At 36.9% G+C, this 21,872-nt stretch overlaps 1 protein-coding gene across 2 annotated transcripts in view; it reads left to right on the top strand.

Annotated features, from left to right (window-relative positions):
- The window catches only part of CRPPA (CDP-L-ribitol pyrophosphorylase A), a 223,323-nt gene that overhangs the window by 167,959 nt on the left and 33,492 nt on the right, over positions 1–21,872 (top strand). The window contains exon 10 of one of the 2 annotated variants that reach the window (XM_066238590.1): positions 646–740. The exons of the other annotated variant lie outside the window; for it this stretch is intronic. Coding sequence (XP_066094687.1) covers positions 646–740 — 95 coding nt within the window. The remainder of the gene's footprint in view (positions 1–645; positions 741–21,872) is intronic. 2 annotated transcript variants of the gene reach the window in all.

The following is a 21,872-nucleotide window of genomic DNA, read 5'->3' as shown; positions in this document are numbered from 1 at the left end:
CGCATGGTCTATATGCTTAATGGGCCTATAATTATAAGTTAGGTAGCATAATGGCAGGAATACCTGAGGAAGGAAAACATGTCTGTATTGTTTGGTCTATAAATCACTGACTATTATTTCATGATACAGATTAAAATTATTTGAGACTTTGTTTTTAACTCTGATGTCATTATGAAATTGAAAAGAAAGGGGAAGATTCTCTTTGTATTGATTGGCTATAGCATCTCCTCTAAAACCTTTTCTGAAAAGTGGGAATTATGACTTAGGATTTTCTGTTACTTGAAGCACAAAACCTTTCTTTGGACATTTACAGAAAGTGGCTTACAAAAACCTGAGGAGAAACTTTGATGCTGCCAACTAAGATATCAGAGGGTAAAGGAGATCAAATATATGGTAGCACAAGGTGATTTGACTTTGGTGCGAGCACACAATGCAAAATGAAGATCACATCATAGCAATGTACACCTGAAACCTCTTCAGTTTTATTAACCAATATCACCCCAATAAATTTAGTTAAAAATAAAATACAAAAGGAAGTTCTTTGTTACTCTGTTGACTCAGTGTCACTGGCACACTCTATCATTATACACTTAAGGGTAAAGATGGGTCATTAGACCTATTTTGTCTTGATTTTTTTGACATAAGGTTGAGCTGTGTGCTGAAAGTGGAGAGACACAGTTGGCAGAAGACCAAAACTGTAAGAAGAAGGTAAACCTAGCACAAGTCATAACTAACCTGGGGTGAGTTCTCATTTATTCAAAATCGCTGTAGTTCAGCATGATCTTGAAGTGGAATTGGGAAGCCAGGACTAATGCTTCACTAGCAGCAAACTTGGTTGTGAAAATAATAAATATAATTCTTTATGCATTGGTTTTAAAAATGAGAGCATTTTTTTTTTTAATGAGAGTATTGAAGAGGTCCTGTTTCTAAATTATTTTGGTCAAGTCAACTATGGAGTTTTCCTTTGGATACCTTATAAAATACTTCATTTCTTTCTTTTTGTTTGTTTGTTATGATTTTGTATTTCTCCAAAGTTAGAAGTGGAGAGGCAGTCAGACAGACTCCTGCATGCACCCAACTGGATCCACCCAGCATGCCCACTAGGGGACGATGCTCTGCCCATCTAGGCCATTGCTCCATTGAGGCTGAAGTCATTCTAGCGCCTGAGGCAGAGGCCATGGAGCCATCCTCAGCACGGGGGCCAACTTTGCTCCAATGGAGCCTTGGCTGCGGGAGGGGAAGAGAAAGATAGAAATGAGAGGGGGAAGAGTGAAGAAGCAGATAGGCGCTTGTCCTGTGTCCCCTGACCAGTTATCAAACTTGGGACTTCCATACGCCAGGCCAATGCTCTACTGCTGAGCCAACCGGCCAGGGCAATACTTTATTTCTTTAACATTTGTTACAGTGGGCTTTATTGTGAATGGAAAGATTTATTAGAATGTTATTGAAATGGTATTTACAAACTATAGTGGCAATCCATACCTTTGTAATTCTTAAATTATGTTCTGTTTAAACAAGAAATTTGATTGTAGCTTAACTTCATATATATCATATAAATATATTTTTAATAATTTTAAACTTTTAAAACTTTGTAATACTAATTAAAATGATTATAATAGTTGGTATAATTTTACCAGGACCAAATATTTTTTCAGTTATTCCTTTTAAGGTTTCCTAACACTAGTATTAGTTGGTACTTAGGAAAGAATCTGAAATAATGTATTTCAGCCATATGCCAAGAGATATTTTGTGAAACAACTGTAGAATATAAATGACATAGGATTTTATTTATTGTTTTGTGGTAAATATTTACCATTCTTTATAGCAACTGAACATGAAGTTTACAAATTGAGAAATAAATATTGATAATCAAAATTATACTAGTTCTATTGCTCATTAGAGGGTAATTCCATTGAATATGTGTATGTATATGAATTGTATATGGGATAGTTTAAAAACCTATATGTTATTTACTGTAAATAGAATAGTTCTTTTTTGTTGTTGTTGTTTTAATTTTAGAGCCTTTCCATCCCACCCAGGGGTATCTGCTTTTTTTTTTTTTTAGACAATTAAATTTAACAGGGCGATATTAATCAACCAGAGTATAAAGATTTAGAGAAAACATCTCCACATTATTTGAACAGTCGATTATGCTGTATACCCATCACCTAAAGTCAAATAATCTTCTGTCACCTTATATTTTGTTTCTCTTTAAGCCTCTCCCCCTCCCCTTACCCCCTCCCTCTCCACCCTTCCCTTCCCCCAGGTAACCACTGCACTTTTATATATGTGAATGGTTTGTTTTAAGAAACACTTTATATTTGTTAAAGATTCTATAGTCAGTACTTTATTTCTTTGCTAATATTTAGTGTTTATAATATTTCTAAATGTTTTTTGGTATAAAAGTGTTTTAAAAACTTTTGTATAGACGGAGGAATATAATTACACACAGGTTACGAAATAGCAAGTATCATGTCCTGGTGTCAATTGAAAAATTTATGCTTTTTTTAATTGAGAAAAACGCACCCTAATTTTTAGAGAGAATGTCATTTTGGGAAAAAAAGTACTCTGTAAGTTTTGGATTTTACCAGTGAAAATTGTCATTAGGTTTGTGGTTTTGGTGCGCTTGGAATCACCTTTGTATTTTGTTTACACCTTGAAGCTAGAACTTTGGTAAATAAATTATATAAATAGTTATATAGCTCAAGAATTTGACCTGTTTAGCATCACATGTATATTCTTCCACCTGTAACTTTGTGGTGATAACTAATGAATGATAAGACAGAGTCAAATGTATTATTAGAATATTCTAATAGATATGATTACAGATAATATAAAGATCATTAATCATTTGCCTTTGAACTTTTTCGTATTGAATTATATGTATATTAGGTAGAAATATGTGCATTTATTTATTCTCTTGGTTTTTACATTTATTCCTTTCATTCATATGGAGACAACCTTTAACTGATTATCTCCAGAGATAACAAATCTTCTGAGCTCCACAGCTTTAATTACAACTGCTTCATAAGATTATGATTCTGTGTTGCACGGAGGCTTGGTGAACAGAAAGTACTGTCACTACGTTTTAAAAAATGGTGAATGAATTTGGCCCAGATAGAACATAGTATATACACTTTACCCCTTTTTAAATATTTAACATTATCTGTTTTGTTTTGAAACTTACATTCATTGTCTTTTTGTAGTAAATAGACATCAGTAAATTTTCTAGGTGATTCTTTTATGCAACTAGGATGAGAACTATTGGAGTGGTCCATTGAAATACCATACTTTTCGCTCCATAAGACGCATTTTCCCCCCCCAAAAAAAAACTGGAGGGGAAAATGACCATGTGTCTTATGGAGCGAAAAATATGGTATTTTATTTTATATATATATATATATATATATATATATATATATATATATATATTTTTTTTTTTTTTTTTTTTTTTTTTTTTTTTTTTTACACAGAGACAGAGTGAGTCAGAGAGAGGGATAGACAGGAATGGAGAGAGATGAGAAACATCAATCATTAGTTTTCATGGCGTGTTGCAACACCTTAGTTGTTCATTGATTGCTTTCTCATATGTGCCTTGACCGTGGGCCTTCAGCAGACCGAGGAACCCCTTGCTGGAGCCAGCAACCTTGAGTTCAAGCTGGTGGGCTTTTGCTCAAACCAGATGAGCCTGCACTCAAACTGGCAACCTTGGAGTCTCGAACCTGGGTCCTCGGCATCCCAGTCTGACCCTCTATCCACTGCGCCACCGCCTGGTCAGGCTTTATTAAATATTTTAACACATCATTTGATTCAGAATATTTTTTTTTCTTATTTTCCTCCTTAAAACCTTAGGTGTGTCTTCTGGTCAGGTGCATCTTATGGAGCGAAAAATACGGTAACTAACCTCTAAAATATGTAACTAAACTAGTTAATATTTTAAATATTGACTCCATAATTGAAAACATTGACAAAACTATAGAGAATTATGGATTTCTCCAGTTCAAATCAAAGTACATTAGTGTTTTACTTATAGATATCATGAATGTTTATATGTCAGAAGACAGTATTAGTTTCTTAGGGAGGAAAGCATGCTGGCTGTACTGATGACTTCTCTACACTTAAACTGATATCTGTTTCAAACATCTTCTCCCCACCTCAAGATCGCTCATATCCTTTTTAAATGTTTCTAAAATGAATTGGGGTTGAGATTTACATGTTAAATCACCTGCACACCTATTCTAGACCTATATGAAGGTCACACAGAATAGATGTGAGCTCCACAGTTTAAAATATTTACAATCACACATACATAATATATAAAGAAAAAAGCGTCTGAGTGGTTTTCATTTGTCTACATTATTAGAATGACTTTACTCACCTCTGTATGTTAGCAACCTCCTGTTTCAAAATCCCGACATAGAAATGATCGACATATTCGAATGTCATTTCAAATTTATGTTCTTGGTCGACAGGAATATCACTACAGGAGGAAATATTCTTTCACATTCCTTCTGTTATGGGTTACCTATCCCCCTTATTTTTTGTCTCCTTGATCACCCAGTCCTCATGTTGCATGCCTGCTGCTTTTGACTGTTCCCACTGTCTGAGAAAGGAGCCTCTCTATGCAGCTGTGTGATAGATATCCTGTCTCTGCTCTAGCTGCAGACCTTAGTCCAGAGCAGTCAGCATCACGCCCCCTCCACCCACTCTGCCCACTCCTCCTTGTGTGGTTACAGAGGGGGGTTCCCCAGAGTCTCTGTTGCTTTATTTAGGCAGAGAGGAACTGGGGAAGAACCCCTTCTAATTAGCACATTAACATTGTTTGGGAGGCAGCGTGGTCTCCATTCTCTGCCAGTGTGGGGAGGGAGACAAAGAAAGTACATGGTACTGAAATGACATTTTCAGTGGGAAAGGAAGAAAACTGTGCTATTTGTAATATAGTTTACCTCATCTGTTTAAATAAAGTTCTTGAAAAAATTGTACCATGGTTTTCAAAAGGGTTGGTCCACATAGGATGTCAATGGGCAAGAGTACCTGTTAAGAATGTGTAATAGCCCTGGCCGGTTGGCTCAGCGGTAGAGCGTCGGCCTAGCGTGCGGAGGACCCGGGTTCGATTCCCGGCCAGGGCACACAGGAGAAGCACCCATTTGCTTCTCCACCCCTCTGCCGCGCTTTCCTCTCTGTCTCTCTCTTCCCCTCCCGCAGCCAAGGCTCCATTGGAGCAAAGATGGCCCGGGCACTGGGGATGGCTCTGTGGCCTCTGCCTCAGGCGCTAGAGTGGCTCTAGTCGCAACATGGCGACGCCCAGGATGGGCAGAGCATCGCCCCCTGGTGGGCAGAGCATCGCCCCTGGTGGGCGTGCCGGGTGGATCCCGGTCGGGCGCATGCGGGAGTCTGTCTGACTGTCTCTCCCTGTTTCCAGCTTCAGAAAAATGAAAAAAAAAAAAAAAAAGAATGTGTAATATATCTCTAGCATCTTGTCAAGGGAACATATGCGGAGCCACTGGCAGAAAGCACTTCTAAAGGGAAATTCAGCCCTTTTTCTGATGAGGTTTTCTTGAAAAATTGCTTTTTTTAGACTCAATTAGTGAGCTGGAAGAGACATTGTAAGGTGTAAAATTAATATGATAGACCTGAAAGATTATGTGAGAGAGATAAGTAATATAAAAATATATGAAACATTTATATTTCATTGTTTAAATTTTAATATGAATTGGTTTGTTATCATAAAGGACTGGGCAGTTAGTGCTGTTACATAGAAGGTGGAAGTAACACTGTAACTGTTTGCTCAAGGTGCCTCCTGATATGCAAGAGAGAGATTTAAACATAATTTGTTTCAGCTAAAAAATAGAGTCTATAAAAGTTTTCTAAAGATCTTGGGTTCCATTATTTTTCTTCTGCCTATCTGTTTATTGTTTGTTTCTTAATTTTTTGTTTTTAATTGTTTGCTTTCTGCCCCTGCTAAGGAAACAAGAGAATATGGGTGAATAGTGCTCTCAACGGGACCAGACAACAGAAGTAATGATATCTTACATTATGGGATGCTTGTGATTTATGCTTCCATATATTTGCTCATAATAACTTATTTTAGTTTATTTGGGAGCTAAAAATTCCCTTTAATATATGGGCTAATTAGAAACATTAGCTGCTGGTCACAGAAATTTAGAGCTTCCTAAAACCAGTATATTATCATGTCTACTAGGATAATCTAAATTATTTCCTTATAATTTAATACCAGCATTTGTGTTTGTCTTTATTTTCCCTAAGGACAGTGCTTCTTATTTTTCTAGATCTAAGGAGAGTCATTCTTTCATGATCTAAGTAGACAAAGGGCTATTGCTGGAAATAACCTCTTTTTGCTAATTGTTTAGAAGAAGCATATGAATTTTATAGTTTTCTTTCCTGATATAAGCTTTGAGGGAGGCACTAGTGATGGGATATTGAATTATGGGCAAAAAGATCTCTGGTGTAGGACCAGTTATTCTTAGGCAGACGAGTCACACTGTGAGTTAGCTGGGTGTTGAATTAAATTTAATTGAATTCCTTTCTCTTGAATTTTACAGGTTTAATATTTCATCCTTACGCTGTCTACATTCATGTTGTCTAAGTCAGTGTGCTTCCCCATGAATGTTTAATACTTTATGAAAGACAATCATTTTTACCAGTGTATGAGATATATTCCATTTACATATAATTTGCCTTCCTGATCTCAGTTTTAATTTTTATTTTTTATTTATTCATTTTAGAGAGGAGAGAGAGAGAGAGAGAGAGAGAGAGAGAGAGAGAGAGAGAAGAGAGAGACAGGGGGAAGGAGCTGGAAACAACATCAACTCCCATATGTGCCCTGACCAGGCAAGCCCAGGGTTTCGAACCGGCGACCTCAGCATTTCCAGGTCGACGCTTTATCCACTCCACCACCACAGGCCAGGCTGATCTCAGTTTTAGATTATGATTAGTCATGTTTAATCACAAAAATGCATTAGATAAAATTATAGGGTTAGACAAATGGACCGCTGAAGCATGTTTTATTTTTCAAGAAAATTTGTATTTCTTCAAGTGAGAATGGATTGAATTTTTCCACCTTATAATTTTCTGTCCTTACTTCATTTCTTCTTTTATTAGTACAGTGCATGTACTTTTAAAAATTTCCCACAGTATTATTTTTATCCACTTGAATGATGTTTTGCCTTTTAAAAGTTAGGGAAGATATAAATTGGGTATTAATGTGAAAAAAAAATGTAATTTTCACAGTCTTTTTTTTATTTGTGTAATAAATTGTAAAGTCTTCCAGCTAAAGAGTGTAGAAAGTCATGTGTTTTGAAGTTGGATTTTAACTTCTTAAATCCTAGATGCCGAAATTTTTCTAACAAATTTGCTATATATGATATGTTGGCCTTGCCTACAGGTCCTTAACTGTGTGGTGTGATTTTTCTATGTGAAGCCCCTCAGGGACTATTGCTTTGCCAAGGACTGTCAGCCAAATCTAATTGTAACTGCTTGGGTAGTTTTCATTACCTGTTTGTTGAGAAACTTTATTTTCATTAACAGTTGTGTAAATAAACACCTCATAGTACATGCTATTTTTTTTTTCCTTTCAAGTGTACTGGTTAACCTGAAACTTTACTCTGAATTAAACAAAAGAATTTATTTGTATAGACTGAGTTTTTTTTTTGAATTTTAGATAAACAGCCTACTATTTGGGATTAAATGATTTAGAACCCTCTTGCTTTGATAACGAGTATCTTCTCAATTCAATGAGAATGTTGATGTAAGTTTTTGTTTCCACATATGTCAATGGTGTGTGTGTGTGTGTGTGTGTGTGTGTGTGTTTACTTCCCTCTTAGTAGCTTTTATCAGTCCAGATTCTTACTCAGTTTTAATGAGATTGAAAACACTAATGCTAGGTATGAAAATTTCAATACCTATGATTTTAATATTTTTATATTCTCTGTCACAGGAATCTATTTCAGTGAATTACATGTTAATAATAGTATTCAAAGAAAGATTTCCAGAGTTACCTTTACATGTTCCATCTTGTAGTTCTTTCTCTTTCTTCACTTAATATGAAACAGTTTTACATTAATTAGTTGAAGAAAGAACCATATTGTCTGTAATGAATCAAATTGTAAGAAGAAATTTATAGGTATCAAAATGAGCAGCTAACTTAACCATTTACCATGAATCCTCTCCTTAGCCAGTTCCTGCGAAGGGAATGTGGCCCATGTTTGTATTGTTTGCCTGATCTTGTCACTTTTCTTCTGCAGATAACACACTGTTTGTGTTTCTCTACCTCAAATTACTGCATGGTGTTTGGTGACCATCATCAAATGCTAAAAATTACAACCAAGATTAAGAAAGTCACTTAAGATTTTAACTATGAATGAATCATTTAAAAAAAAAAAAGAGGAAAAAATAAGGGAAAGAAAGATCCAGTCGCTAACACTCACGTATTTACATAGTGCACTGGATACGCAGTGGGGCATAACACTGTGTGTCCATGCTTTCTAGCAAGGTCGTTTCCCAGGGAAGATGATCTTTGAACAAACAGAGACGAGACAGGTGTAAGAAGGAAATCTTCTGTAAAATATTATATTTAGGATCGACAGGAATTAAATAGGAGGGGAAGAAGTATTTTCCCGAATAAAAAGAGAGACGAGCCCTGAGGCAGGATATGCAAGTATATTGAAGGATATCAAAGAAGTCAGTGAAATGTACGTATTCTTATCTTTGATTTTATATGCAGGCGTGAGTGGCTCAGAGATGAGCATGTTTGCCTAACTGAGAGTTTCGGAGTAGAAAGCCAGACTATCCACACGCCCGTTTCTTTTCCAAAAACCACGCAGGCCAAGGTGAAGGAAACACGCTGGTAATAATGGGCGTGGCACTTGGACTCTGTGCCTTATTTCCAGACTGGATTGCCCTTGGGAAACCTGAGACAGATAATACCTTTATCTCTCTCTTTTTTTTTACAGAGACAGAGAGTGAGTCAGAGAGAGGGATAGACAGACAGGAACGGAGAGAGATGAGAAGCATCAATCATTAGTTTTTTGTTGCAGCAGTCTTAGTTGATCATTGATTGCCCTCTCATATGTGCCTTGACCGCGGGCTTTCAGCAGACCGAGTGACCCCTTGCTTGAGCCAGTGACCCTGGGTCCAAGCTGGTGAGCTCTGCTCAAACCAGATGAGCCCACACTCAAGCTGGCGACCTCGGGGTCTCGAACCTAGGTCGTCCGCATCCCAGTCCGATGCCCTATCCACTGCGCCACCGCCTGGTCAGGCTGCTTTTATCTCTTGATACATTTGGGTATATTGATCATCTTTTGTATAGACAGCATCTGGTAGGAGATGCCCAAAGAAAGTGTCAGACTTATTTCCTGTGCTTACAGTTTCTAAATCAGATGACAAGACTGCATTGACTCAATGTCATCAACTAGGAGACGGTCTATTAATAAATGACAGTTTGTGTAATGGCCTAGCAAGTTATCTATAAATTCGGAGAAGTTGGAAACAAAATAGAAACAGACTCATAGATACAGAAAACAGACTGATGGTTGATAGAAGGGTGAGGGGAGGGGTTGAGGGGCAGGGTGAAAAAAGGTGAAGGGATTAAGAACTACAAATTGGAAGTTATAGAATAGTCACAGGGATGTGGAGTACAGCATGGGAAGTGTGTTCAATGTTATTGTACTAACTATGTATGGTGCCAGGAGTATACTTGAAATATTAAGGGAATCACTGTGTAATGTATATGATTGGCCACTATGCTAACAGACACTAATACAAAATAGTGTTGAATGTAAACTGTGATTGAAAACTAAAATTAAATAAAAAATTAGCCTGACCTGTGGTGGCGCAGCGGATAAAGTGTCGATCTGGAATGCTGAGGTCGCCAGTTTGAAACCCTGGGCTTGCCTGGTCAGGGTAGATACGGGAAGCAACTACCATGAGTTGATGCTTCTGCTTCTCCCCCGCCTTCTCTCTCCTCTCTCTCTGTCTGCCCTCTATCTAAAAATCAATAATAAGAAATAAAAAGACTAAAAATAGTAAAGAAGATGTCAATGCAAAAAAAAAAAAATGCAGCATAAGATTCAGAGGGAAATTGTTCTATGGAAAGAAAAAGCATCATATGTTTTCACCCAAGTGAGAAAAAAAATTTGGAGAAGTTGGTGATAAAAGTGGGTTGGAAAAATGGAGAGGGCTTTCTGTTAGAGGTTATAAGCAACCTTAGGATTATATTATTGTGTTGGTAAAAGCAAATAGAAGGGCGCTGGCCCGGTTGATAAGATGGACCTATAGCCAAGGGGTTCTGGGCTGTTACCGAAGACAGGAGAGACCCAGCGAGGCCATGTTGTGAGTCTTGTAAGACTTTAAATTTGGCAAATTGGTAGTAAGGAGACTCACTGGAGGCTCTAGAGAGGCCCGTGTGTTTTTCACCAATTGATAACTAGCAGATGTTGGAGAATCTCCTTTTCTTATGGTCTATTAAATATACATTAGGCTATAACTACAATACTAGAGATATTTATGCAACTATCTATTCCAGTGTTATAAAAAAACCATTTAAATAGAGTTATTTATTAGTACATCTCCTTTATTCTAAGACTTTACAAGTGAAAACAGGTAAAAACTCTTATAATCAGCAGTGCATGTTGGGCAGACATTTAATTTTGTGTACGAACAAGGATATTAGAACATTAAGGAGGGAGTAAATGAAAGGGAGCCATGAAAATATTTATATTTAGACAGAATGTGATCAGGGAAACTTTGCCTTTCTTATAATTAAGTAAAATTTAATATGGGCTTTTGGAGCTTTCTAAATGAAGAAGTGTGAGGATAAAGTCACTAAAACCCTAAGCTTTGCTCAACCTGAAGATGTTATAATTGAAGATACACTGAGTCTGATCCCTCAGTCTATCAGAGGCTCTACAAGGACACCTAACAGGTCTGGAGAAGTAGAACTGAATAAGTTTACCAACACCGGCTATATATTTTAATAATTTGGAAGTGCTGATTAGTTTTAGAGCAGTCTAATTGGGATGCGGGGGAGGAAGGAGAGAGTGAAGGAGAAAAAATTAATTATGGCATTTTAAAAGCCTCATTTTAAGTATTTTCTAATGAAAAGACTATTTTTTTTATTGTACATTTCCATGTGGGTTCCATCTGACGAAATGAATATAGGAAGTTAGTTAATTGATGAGTTTTCCTCATGTGTGGGGGTCCTATACATAGATTGCACTATAGTGTATATGGCCTTATGTTGCTCTTCAATGGCAAGAATATGTTTATGGAATTGATCTAGTTCCTGGAACTGAGAAAGGCTGAACATATTTTAGAAATGGGGCTCTTTTCCCCAGATGTCAAACAGCGTGTACTTGGATTTAGTTCATAAGACAAAATTAAATATATGATGTACCTAGTATGATTGCTAGTTTATTTGTATGACTTAAACAGATCGTTTAATCTCTCAGTGTTCTTTCTGTATCATATGTAGTTATAAATAAAAATTACAGTCTTTATTAATTAAAAATATTCAGAATGATTTAATATTTCTTGGAGAGGGTTAGGGAAGATGGATAGAGAAGAGTTCAGCATCTTAGTTTTAGATAAACGAGAAAACAGACTTATAAAATCAATCTAAATAAAAGTAGCTCCCAGGCTCTGCCCTGTTGGGGTTTCTATATGTTCTGCTGTGTTTTCTGTAAATAAAACTCCAGCAGGGCTATGGAATATTGTTTTTAATAATAATAACTTTAAAACACATTATCAATTTCTCAATCACTAAAATAGAATAGCTAGGTCTATGAGACTCTGCAAAACTAAGAGCATATAAAGATGTTTTAACATTTATTTTCAAAGAGAATGGCCTGAAGTAAGACAGTTTCTTATAAAGCTTTTAGCCCCAAAATAAAGTCATGAATGTCCCATCACTGATATGTCTGGTCAGTTGCCTAATTGCCTACTAAGACAATAAATTGGATTCAGATCCCTACTCTGTAATTTACTAAGGGCAGGAGTAATTTAGGGGACCTTTTACGCTGGACTGACTGAGTTCACATCCTGACTCAAGTCCTCAAATGACTGGCTGACTCTCTGCATGTGCTTGGTTACCTTAGTTGAAGGTAAAGGGGTTAAATCACAAGAATGTTCCGGTGATGGAATGAGGTAATATGTATAAATATATTAACTAAGTGAGGTCACACAAAATAAACATCATTACTATTCTGTGCTTTGGACAAAGCACATACCTTCCTTCAGTATACATCTTCGCTTGCAGAATGAGAATAGCACAGCTTCATGGGGCTGCTATAATCAAAACACTGTATGAGATTATATTACAAAAGCATTTGAAAATTGTCAAGAAAGAAATATCAAAGATGATACCTGTGTTTCTGGCTGGATCACTGGTTCATGATGGAGTCAGTCACTGCAATCCTCACCCAAGGTGGGGAGCAGGTTCCAGAAAACTGGTTGTGAGTTCCATGCTGGGCATAATGAACTTGAGAAGCAACTGTAGAGCAGAGTATCAACTGAGAACCTGAGAAGCAACTGTAGAGCAGAGTATCAACTGAATGTTGCACATAGGAAAAAGAACAGCTGCCCGTAGCATGTGTACCCCTGCTATGGGTAAAATGTTGTCATTTCACCAGCTACCATAACTAAGTTACTTTTTCATATGTCTGTGGTATCTAAAATGTACATTTTTATTACCATCCCTTCTTCCTGAGTTGGAGCAAATACATATCTCCCCTTGTGAATAGTCTTTGGTCTGGGCATTGCCATGTTCTCTGGTTTATTGGTGTATAGCCTGAAGGTTTCACACAGTTCTGAGTCACATTCTGTGTGTGTGTGTGTGTGTGTGTGTGAGAGAGAGAGAGAGAGAGAGAGAGACAGAGACAGAGAGAGAGGGGCAGATAGGGACAGACAGAAAGGAAGGGAGAGAGATGAGAAGCATCAATTTTGTTGCAGCACCTTAGTTGTTTATTGATTGCTTTCTCATATGTGCTTTGCCAGGGTGTGGGGGACTACAACAGAGCAAGTGACCCCTTGCTCAAGCCAGTGACCTTAGGCTCAAGCCAGCAACCTTGGGCTTCAAGCCAATGACCATGGGGTCATGTCTATGATCTCACGCTCAAGCCAGCGACCCTGTGTTCAAGCTGGTGAGCCCGTGCTCAAGCCAGATGAGCACACACTCAAGCCGGCAAACTTGAGGCTTCAAACCTGGATCCTCCACATCCCAGTCCAATGCTTTATCCACTGTGCCACCACCTGGTCAAGCCTGAGTCACATTCTTAACCTAAAGTGAATATTACATTTATTTTTGCATTTTTATATAATTTATTTCTTCTAAATACATGGGCTGATGTTTAGCATCATAAATTTATAGTTTCCCTAAACACAATATTTTGTGTGTTACATTGAAAATGTTACAATTAAGTGTGTATTTAAATTATGTATTTTACTTAAACCATATTTATGTAAATGCAGTAGGAACATATTTTCCTCCAACTTGATCACCTTAAACTTAATCATGGGCTGTTGTAGTTGGTCTCACTTGAGGCTCTCTGTTATCCAAAGAATTTTGCTTATGTAGGTCTAGCCTGTTATGTGGTTGGATTACTAAAAAGTCAGCTACATTTAGCCTGACCTGTTGTGGTGCAGTGGATAAACTGTTAACCTGGAATGCTGACGTCACCTGTTTGAAACCCTGGGCTTGCTTGGTCAAGGCACGTATGGGAGTTGATGCTTCCTGCTCCTCCCCCTGTTCTCTCTCTTTCCTCTCTCTCTCTCTGTCTCTCTGTCTCTCTCACTCTCTTTCCTCTCTCTCTAAAAAGGAATAAATAAAATCTTAAAAAAGAAAAAGTCGGCTACACTTAGGTGGAGACACCCAGTAGTCATGTAGGAAGATCTAAAGTCTAGAAGGCTGTGTGGAGGAGGCGTAATGTAAGAACATGGAGCTATGTAATAGTAAAGGTTTAGCATAGTAATATTGTTGAAATATTGGCCCTGCCGCCAATTAACAATGTAACCATAGACAGGTCACTTAAAGCTTTCTGAACTGAACTTTCCACATCTTTGACATGTTGAGGGAGTTCCTGTCTAATGCCTAGTACTCTCTCTTTGAAAAAAAAATGTACATTTTAAGAAGCATAATATAACATAATATAATATAATATAATAATATAAATAATATATAATATAATATAAAAAGCCACTCTCCAAGTAGGAAGCATTGTATCACTTGTTATTTGGAGTAAAATTTTATCAAAATGGACCCAGTTTTGGACCCACTCAGTGGGGTTACTTTTTTAAGAAATGACAGCGTCTCATGGCTCATCAGTCCAGTGACTCCTGTGAGCTGCAGTGACGCTTTGGTGCCGTGGCATTGACAAGCATCCCCAAGGATGCACAGGTCTGATTTACAAAACGAGATCAGACTATTGAAAACCATGAAAATAATGTGAGAAAGGATGCTATAGAGTTGTCAATTATGTCTTTTTCTCTGAATTTAAAATGCTATAAAAAGAAAGTATTCAGAAAGTACATATCTCTTCATCCACTTATTTGTTTTTTGTTTTGTTTTTTTTTCATTTTTCCGAAGCTGGAAACAGGGAGAGACAGTCAGACAGACTCCCGCATGCGCCCGACCGGGATCCACCCAGCACGCCCACCAGGGGCGACACTCTGCCCACCAGGGGGCGATGCTCTGTCCATCCTGAGCGTCGCCATGTTGCGACCAGAGCCACTCTAGCGCCTGGGGCAGAGGCCACAGAGCCATCCCCAGCGCCCGGGCCATCCTTGCTCCAATGGAGCCTTGGCTGCGGGAGGGGAAGAGAGGGACAGAGAGGAAAGCGCGGCGGAGGGGTGGAGAAGCAAATGGGCGCTTCTCCTGTGTGCCCTGGCCGGGAATCGAACCGCTGAGCCAACCGGCCAGGGCTTCATCCACTTATTTGTAATACTAAACAACTCCCTCTTTGAATACTTTTCTTTAGAAAATCAATTCTTCCTAATGGACGTTTTTTTAATGAGTGACCTTTGGCCATGAACATAGAAACTTGACTACAAGGTTCCTTTCTGTAATACATTATGAAATATGTACAAAACAGAACTTTATATTCTGAATTATCAACTTGAAAATTAGCAGAAGCTAGATATTGAAGAATGATTCTACCTTGTGTTTCTAGTGATAGTTCTGTCTTCCGAGGATATAGAATCCCATTAATAATTAAATAGTCCACATGTAACAGAAAAAACTGGCAGTCTTCTTAGTTTTGTTAAATGATTCAGAAGTTATAATTAAACTTCAAAATTTTTTAATGTAATGCAACCATTTTTTTTTTAAAACATCAGCCTATTGGGATTTACAGCAGATGGTTCTTTTTTAGTATCTTTGTGTTCCCATTTCTATAGGGCCTCATAACAGGAAATTGTATGATATTATGCCTATTTTGCATAAAACTTGATTTGTCTTTGACAGCAAATCAGTTATAACTCTAAATACAAAGTTAACGTTTTATATCAAGTTTTATAAAATTTGCTGTTCAAAGGCATTATAGTTCAGAAGATGAGCGTCTCATTGTAAATATCAGTATTTGCTAATTGAAAATGGATGAAGAGCTTCAGAGAAGGAAGGTCTTAGGGAATAGGTGATTTGTACTTTGAATGTAAAGAATGAATAGAAATGTTGATATTTAGAAAAAGGAAATCAGAGGAGCACTAAGGAAAATATAGCATTTTCAAGAGGATAAGGTCTGGGGAACTCTAAATGAGCTGTAAGTGGAGTGAAGGACTCAAAGATGGAGCGGTGTGTTCGGGAGGACCTTGGGTGACAAGCTGGTAAGTTTTCATGAGCCATTTGGTGATTCTAAACCCCTGGAGTAGGTGAACATTTTCCTGAGATTTATGTTACTGTGAAATCCTTGCAAATGGTGTTCTAGAATGTATTCTTTTTTTTCTTTTTTTTTTTCTTAGCTTTGAAACATAAAACATATCATTACAAAAAAATAAAACATCTGATTTATTAAGTTTAAAATATGGAATTCAAATCTCAGGGTATAATAGTATTTGTCAATTGATTTTTTTTTGTTATTTAACAATACAAGTTCAGTCTACATTTTAATATGCAATATACTCTAAATCCTTTTTCTTAAATAATAAGTATGCATCTATACAATTGGCATCCATCTTTTTTCAATGAGAGGATTAAAAGCTTTCTTTTTTTCATATGAGTTTAAAGACTATATAGGATAATGTTTATTTTATAATCGTTGCTAATCCAATGATCTAAAATAAGAATTCTTTTTAAAACATGCAAATAATAAAGTGATTGACCATAGAACATTTTGAAAATATTTCAGATATTCATTAAAAATTTTGAAAGAAGTTTGTAGTAGCTACAGAAGGGGAGAATATTGTGATTAGATTTGCTTTGGAGAAGAATCCCTTTCAGAGCAGGTTGGCAGATGACTGGGCAAGACAAGAGAGGTAGAGAAAAATGTGAGTAGAAAGTTGAGACTTGTGGAGTAATGAGGAGGAGAGCCAAAGGATTCAAGTACTCCCCACTTCAAGGCAGAATTGATAGGTCTCAGACTGAGAAAAACATAGGAGAGGGAGGAGCCTGGGATGACTTGGGTTTCAGGCTTGCAGTCAAGATGGATGGTGGTTAAATTCACTGGAGTTGGCTCTGGAAGAGATGGAGCCCCTAGAAGGGGGAGGATGAAACATGTTTTATAAATGTAATTAATATTCTTTCATTAATATAATTACGATAATGTTCGGGATAACTTTGTGCTATCCTAATGACTACAGACTTGTTGCAGAACTGTATTGTTTCCAACTCTTAGATGTCCTTCCAGGTACTTTATCTAACCCTGGTTGCTTATCTTCCTCACTTCTGTTTATCCAAATCAGAATAACAACAATGAGTTTATGAATTCACTTCTTGTGGCTGTAGGGGATTAAAAAAAAGAAAGTAACTTTGTGTTCTGAAAGATTGCTCCATGCCTCAAAAAACACTAGAGTAGTTCTTCTCTTTCTCAGAATCTTTCTGTAACCTCCTTTGAAGTCTTTGTTATCAGAAGAATTAATTTAAGAGTCTCTTCAGGGCAGTAGATTTGGAGGGGAAGAAGCTTGTACATGTTTGCTGCTCACTTGTGTTGTGTTCTGCAAAAGACGTCAACCTCTTTGGACCTTTGTTTTTATTTTGCTAATTGTACAATTGAAAATTGGATTAGATTGAGTTTTTTTTTTTGTGTTTTTTTTTAATTGGGGTTGTTGGCCTCATTTCAGGTGATCTATGATGGAAACACTTTTCTACAAGATCCACAGCTTTTATCAGATTCTTTGGATACTAGGACCTAAAAAATAGTTAAAAGAAACACAGAACATTTGATCATTTGACATGAAGACTGGATTTCTTTTTTTTTTTTTAATTTACTTGTTTTTTTTTAATTTTTTTATTTTTTTGTATTTTTGTATTTTTCTGAAGCTGGAAACGGGGAGAGTCAGTCAGACAGACTCCTGCATGCGCCCGACCGGGATCCACCCGGCATGCCCACCAGGGGCGATGCTCTGCCCACCAGGGGGCGATGCTCTGCCCCTCTGGGGCGTCGCTCTGCCGCGACCAGAGCCACTCTAGCGCCTGGGGCAGAGGCCAAGGAGCCATCCCCAGCGCCCGGGCCATCTTTGCTCCAATGGAGCCTTGGCTGCGGGAGGGGAAGAGAAAGACAGAGAGGAAGGGGGGGGGCGGGGGTGGAGAAGCAAATGGGCGCTTCTCCTATGTGCCCTGGCCGGGAATCGAACCCGGGACCTCTGCACGCCAGGCCAACGCTCTACTGCTGAGCCAACCGGCCAGGGCAAGACTGGATTTCTTGCCATAAATCTTCCTTTGTCTGACAGCAGCGAAAATATTCCACGTAATATAGAATGGAATTTTCTTAGAGTAGTCCTATCATTTTATGAATTCATTCATTAGTCTTTTAGTGCGTCTATGACCTTCTAAGTTGCCATCAGTAAAACTCTAGCATCTGGTCCATGAGGGAGATAATGGTGTGGGGAGAAGCAAGTAAAATCAGAGAGGTCACCAAAGGGAGAATTCTGTGTGTGGTCAGAACTTCTGTCACTGGATTCTCCAGACCAGGATATATTTAGATTTTCTTTCTTTCATTCATGTAAGCCACAAGAAAGAATGTCAGATCCTTGGCACAACTTTTTGAAACAGCTGCCAAGGTCTGTCCTTGACCCAGAAATTGGCTGCAAAGTATAAGTGTGGACAAAACTGGCCAATAGCTTGTTTAGCCCAGACAGACAAGTGACAGTTACTGAGATAAAGCAAGTGAGATAAAATGAGAATGAATGTTGACTCAAGAATTCCTTTTAAATCTGAACCTTGGCTAATGCTCCAATACACTAACCCATACAAACCTTAAATTTCAGATAGCAAAATTATACAGTGATTACTATTTGCTTCTCAATAACTCAGTAAGAATATACAGGATTTAGCTTCACTTCATTTGTGTTTGCTTAGTTAATTTATAAACATGGTTTAGTTTTTAAGAAATTTATATATTCTCTAGATTGATCTTAATCATATTTATGCTGCTCCTTTATCTTGAGTTCTTTTTTTTTTTATTATCCCAGAGAGCATTGCTTCTCAAACTAACTGAGGTTAAAAACCCATTTTTGTCTGTTGTATTAAATTATAATTTTCTTCTGTGCATCATATGTCTCTCCTGTGTATGCCTAGTCACAGCTTGTCATTTGTCTCATCACATTAAATTCAGCAATATGTGAACTGGTCTACAGCCTGTTCAGTGAGCAGAGTCCACTGATAACTTCCTTGGATAATGCAGGAATATTATTTGCATGAGTTTTGCACCATTAAAACCAGAGGATGATTGATGTATGACAGTCACAGCTAGCTCATGGTTTAGTAAATAAGATAAAGTAATGCACACTGAACAGGAACGCCTTAGAATTCAGTATAATAACATTATTTTTCATGTTTTTAAAATAAGAACCACTAGTAAAATAATAATAAAAGTGTAGTAATCAAAGAGAATGACATTTAAAAGACTTTCATGATTTGTTACAAAGTCTTACAAACAAGAAAGTCTCAAATGTGTTCTCCAGTTTGAATCTGGATAATACGTCTAAGGAGAAATTAATTTATCAGTGGTTATTTAGGTATTTAATAGTCAGGTGTGCATTTTTTACTCTTGGGCTTGTATGATGGAAGTTCTGTCTTGTTACTCCAAGCATTTAGACATGATATACTCTTTATAAGCATCCTTTCACATTCAACGTGTAATTCATGTTGAGAATCAAGCCCATAAAACTAAACCAGTGCTTCATAAATGTTTTTTATTAAATTCCTAGAAATAGAAACCTTGAGTTCTGTTTTTGTTTGGTTTTACCTCACCCCATTACAAGTAGTGGGAGGCTGGCCACTAACCCATTCTGAAGTGATTTACCACTGATTATTTGTTGGGTTATTTTAGCATACTAAGTCACCCGAGAGAGCCACATACCATAACATTTTAAACAATTTACCCAATGACAGGCTCTTGAGATAAAATTGTTTCAAATGCTAGTCTATAATTATAATTTAGAGTTGAGTAGTTAAATGTCTCTACTCTTCCTACAACATCAATCAAATTGGTATTTTAAAATAAAAGTTAAAAGTACAATAATGGAAGAAATAGTTTATGCTTGATATTTAATTTCATCAGTTGCTCCTCAGCTCTGCCTGGTGAGCAGTTTATCATGTTAAACCTAAAAATATAACAGCCCGAGTGAGACACAGTAAGTATTTATTTGTGATCAAGAATAGCTACTTGAATAGCACTGATTCAGGAAGAAATCTGAAAAGTTTCAATTATGGAGTGAAGGCTAGAGGGTTTTATGAGAAAGGGAAGGGAAATAATTTCATGAATAGAAGGAAGGAATTTCTATTGATGCTAATAAACTAAGAAAGGACTTTCTATTGGTGCTAATAAGTTTATTCTTTAGCTATGCATGGTGGTGCCAATTGTAAACAACGACTTTAATTTTTATTCCTGTAGTCTGGATGTCTGTTCCCTGTATGCTTTACAAACACTTGTTTGTAAGACAGTGTTGGTTGGCCCAGTCCAAAGGTCATTCCTTGAACACTTGAAAAGTTCAAGGAATAACACGCACAAGGCCTGACCTCTGGGGTGGCACCTCCAACTCCATTTTGAAATGGCTCCATTTATATCATTTTCCTTATTCACAATGGAGAAAGTTGGAAATTTCAAAATTGGGGGGGAGGGGAATCAGAGATGGTGAAGTGATTAGTGAAATTATATATATATATATATATATATATATATATATATATATATATATATATATATAAAACACAGAGATACAGATAACAGGACAGAATCCCAGAGGGAAGGGGGGAGGGAATTAGGGGAAGGAGGGCAAAGGGAGTATAAATAGAGGCACAGCAATGGGGGGGTGAGGGTGTTATGTTCAGTGGGACATTTCAACCCATGTAAATAAAATTAATAAAAATTTAAAAATATATATTATTACATAGTGAACACAATTTATTTTACTTAGTGTTCTAGAAGTTTAGGTTCCTTCGCTGTAAAATGGACATTAGAATTTAAATGACATGAGACTATTTTAGATATAACTAAGTTAATGTAAAGCATCTTGTATTATATGAATACCTAAGATATAGTGAACAAATTAGCTCCCTTTGTATGAGAAAAGTTTAAGAAATAAGACTTGGTAATATATATGTCTGTGCATTCTATTTATACAACTTGCTTTACTTTATACAGTGAATATATTCTGGAAGGTGGCTAAATCAAGTTTTTGAATTAAAAAAATGATAGTAAATTACTTCTGCTAGGAATCAGCAAATTTTACTGGAAAGGATCAGATTGTAAATAGTTTAGATTTCACAGGCCACATATAGTCTCTGTCTCATATTCTTTTTTTTTTCTCATTATTTACAACCCTTTGAAAATATAAAAACGATTCTTAGGTTATGATTTCAACAAAAAATAGGCCACAAAGCAAGATTCGACTCACCCTTAATTTGCTCACCCTTGACTTACATTGATATTATAAACATAGTTTAAAAACCTCACAGGTAATTGATGTATGAAGAACTTATGATAAGAAAATGGCAACAAATCTTTCTGACAGGCAAATATATCTTAATTTTTATTCTATTGGATAAACTCAAAATTACATTGTTAGTTTTACTTAAAGCTAAGCATAAATAGAAGTCAGGTAAGCAACCAACCAAGTGCTTGTTTGTACCAGAAGCTGTAATTCTAAATATGTAAAATAAAAAATGCCAGTTATCTTGATAATTAACATGACCACAACTAAACACATTGGAATATGTATGGAGAATTTATGCTGAAGAACATGCACCATTAGTTTTGTTTCTTTCTGAAAAATATATTGAACTTCTTAGGAAGCACATACTCGTTAGAAACTAAAAACTTCTTTAAGATAGAAAAGAAACCCAATCCATATTTCTACAGATGTTTTAAAGAAAATGTTATGTATATCAAGATTTTTATTGAGTTAATAGTACTGGTGTTGCACAAATAAAAATCAGACTCTTAGAGGTCAAGAGAATGGTTATTTTTTTCCATGCACCCACTATAGAATGTGAGTGTATGGGTAATTTAAAATACAAATTTTTACACAACACTTAAAAATCTGGATGTAGGCCTGACCTGTGGTGGCGCAGTGGATAAAGCATCGACCTGGAAATGCTGAGGTCACCGGTTCGAAACCCTGGGCTTGCCTGGTCAAGGCACATATGGGAGTTGATGCTTCCTGCTCCTCCCCCCTTCTCTCTCTCTCCTTTCTAAAATGAATAA

Source organism: Saccopteryx bilineata, chromosome 7, assembly GCF_036850765.1.
Source record: "Saccopteryx bilineata isolate mSacBil1 chromosome 7, mSacBil1_pri_phased_curated, whole genome shotgun sequence".
Lineage (NCBI taxonomy): Eukaryota > Metazoa > Chordata > Mammalia > Chiroptera > Emballonuridae > Saccopteryx > Saccopteryx bilineata.
The sequence above is the reverse complement of the archived record's forward strand: the minus strand, read 5'-3'. Positions and strand labels throughout refer to the sequence as shown.